Raw genomic sequence first — 1,654 nt, 5'->3', positions numbered from 1 at the left:
TGGAAAGTGGAGCTGAATGCTTGATTCTTTCAATGAGTGAGTGATTGAGAGTGCTCTTGGTAATGGCCTCTACTACTGTATGGATATAAAACATTATTTCTTAGTGTAAGTGCTGTGTCTTCACCATGCTTTCATCTTTAGAGATATAAAGTTTTGAAGTCAGCCTTCTGGAAATATGTTGTGTTAAATATGAGGCTATTCAAATGCACCAACTAATTAGGAAATGTGAAATGGCTAAACACATATACTCATTCTTTCAGATGCTTATACAAGAGCAGAAGTTGTTTATGAATGGACCAGAGAGCCAGCACGTTCAGTAGTTGTAGCAGAAGATGGGTCCCGTCTCAACCAATACGACCTTCTGGGACAAACTGTGGACTCTGGTATTGTTCAGTCAAGTACAGGTGAGTGCAATTTGATTGTTCTATTAATACAGGAAAATCTTCCGGTGGCACAGTGGGTTAAGTGCTGGGGTGTAGCTCAGCAGATGAAATTCACCAGCCAATAGGCAGAGGAAAGATAAAAGAGTTCCCAAAAAGACTTACAGTCTTGGAAAACAAGCCATTCTACATTGTGCTGTTCAATATTTCTGTGAAGTCTGTATGAGCTAGAAGCAACTCACTGATGGAGGTTTGGTTTTAGTTGGATACCCAGAGGAAGAATCTGAAGCTTTTTTCTTTTTTAACGGGAATGGAGGATATCTGTGAATTCTTCAAAAACACAAGGAGAGAGAACATTAAACAGGGTTGGGAATCAGGTTAGCTAGGAACTAAAACAAACCTGATGAAGTGGGACAGGTCATTTAAAGCCTCTCAGCCTTTGTTTCGTTGTGAAATTAAGTGCCGGTTCTATTTAATCATTGTAGCAAGCTCTTCAAGGTCTTGGGGGAGATTCCCTCCATATAGCCTGACTACTCCATCTTTGCAGCTGATTTCATCACAGCATTGCTGGAAGGAATAAAATTAAATCCATGTAGAACATGTATTGTAATCCCTGCCACACAGAAAAGTCTGCCTCAATGTTAGCTAGGCCCCCATTCCTTCCACCCATCAATGACTCAATGAATATGTGCACATGCAGTGTCACACAGCCCATTCCTTTTACAAACCCCTTTATATTGCTAGTCACGAATCTTTCACAGTTAGCACCTGGAGAAATATAAAAGCATTACTTTAACTCCATTTTGAATAAAATAGATGGTGATTATGGGAGAAACATGTGAGTGATTTGCCAATGATATATTCAGAACTAGATAAAATTGTTATTAAAAAGCAGTATTCAAAAACTTAAATCTGTGAAGGTGTTTCTAAAAATCAAATACAGACTAAGGTAATGGATCATGGGACAAGATAATTATGAATAAAATTTAGACCGTATTAATTTTGACAATGTATCCCAAACCACAATCTTTAGAAACCTGTTAAAGATCCACAAATTGGGTAGCTTATAAGAAGTAAAAGTTTTTGGTTTTTTGAGTGGGCGTGTTTCCAGAAAGAACCAGAAAATCTGCTAGACAAATTCTAAAAGAGTCATTGACCATAGAATGAAAAGTTTGAACAAAAGCCAATGATTGCTTTTATGGGCATCTTTAAAAATTGAAATTTGGGTCATTTACATATTTTTCTCATACTCGTGTCTTTCTTAGATTTTAAAA

The 1,654-nt window shown here is 37.2% G+C and overlaps 1 protein-coding gene and 1 non-coding gene across 2 annotated transcripts in view; one reads left to right on the top strand and one right to left on the bottom strand.

The window, feature by feature from the left end:
• Nucleotides 1-1,654, top strand: part of GABRA1 (gamma-aminobutyric acid type A receptor subunit alpha1) — a 67,826-nt gene that overhangs the window by 44,125 nt on the left and 22,047 nt on the right. The window contains exon 6 of the mRNA XM_004696768.2: nt 261-404. Within this exon, the coding sequence (XP_004696825.1) occupies nt 261-404 (144 nt within the window). The remainder of the gene's footprint in view (nt 1-260; nt 405-1,654) is intronic.
• Nucleotides 1,476-1,535, bottom strand: LOC115873624. The gene has a single exon (XR_004048515.1). It is a non-coding gene; the product is annotated as a U7 small nuclear RNA (small nuclear RNA).

The sequence above is a fragment of the Echinops telfairi genome, unplaced genomic scaffold, assembly GCF_000313985.2.
Source record: "Echinops telfairi isolate 266 unplaced genomic scaffold, ASM31398v2 ScPeMD7_7469;HRSCAF=8507_0, whole genome shotgun sequence".
Taxonomy (NCBI): Eukaryota; Metazoa; Chordata; class Mammalia; order Afrosoricida; family Tenrecidae; genus Echinops; species Echinops telfairi.
The sequence above is the reverse complement of the archived record's forward strand: the minus strand, read 5'-3'. Positions and strand labels throughout refer to the sequence as shown.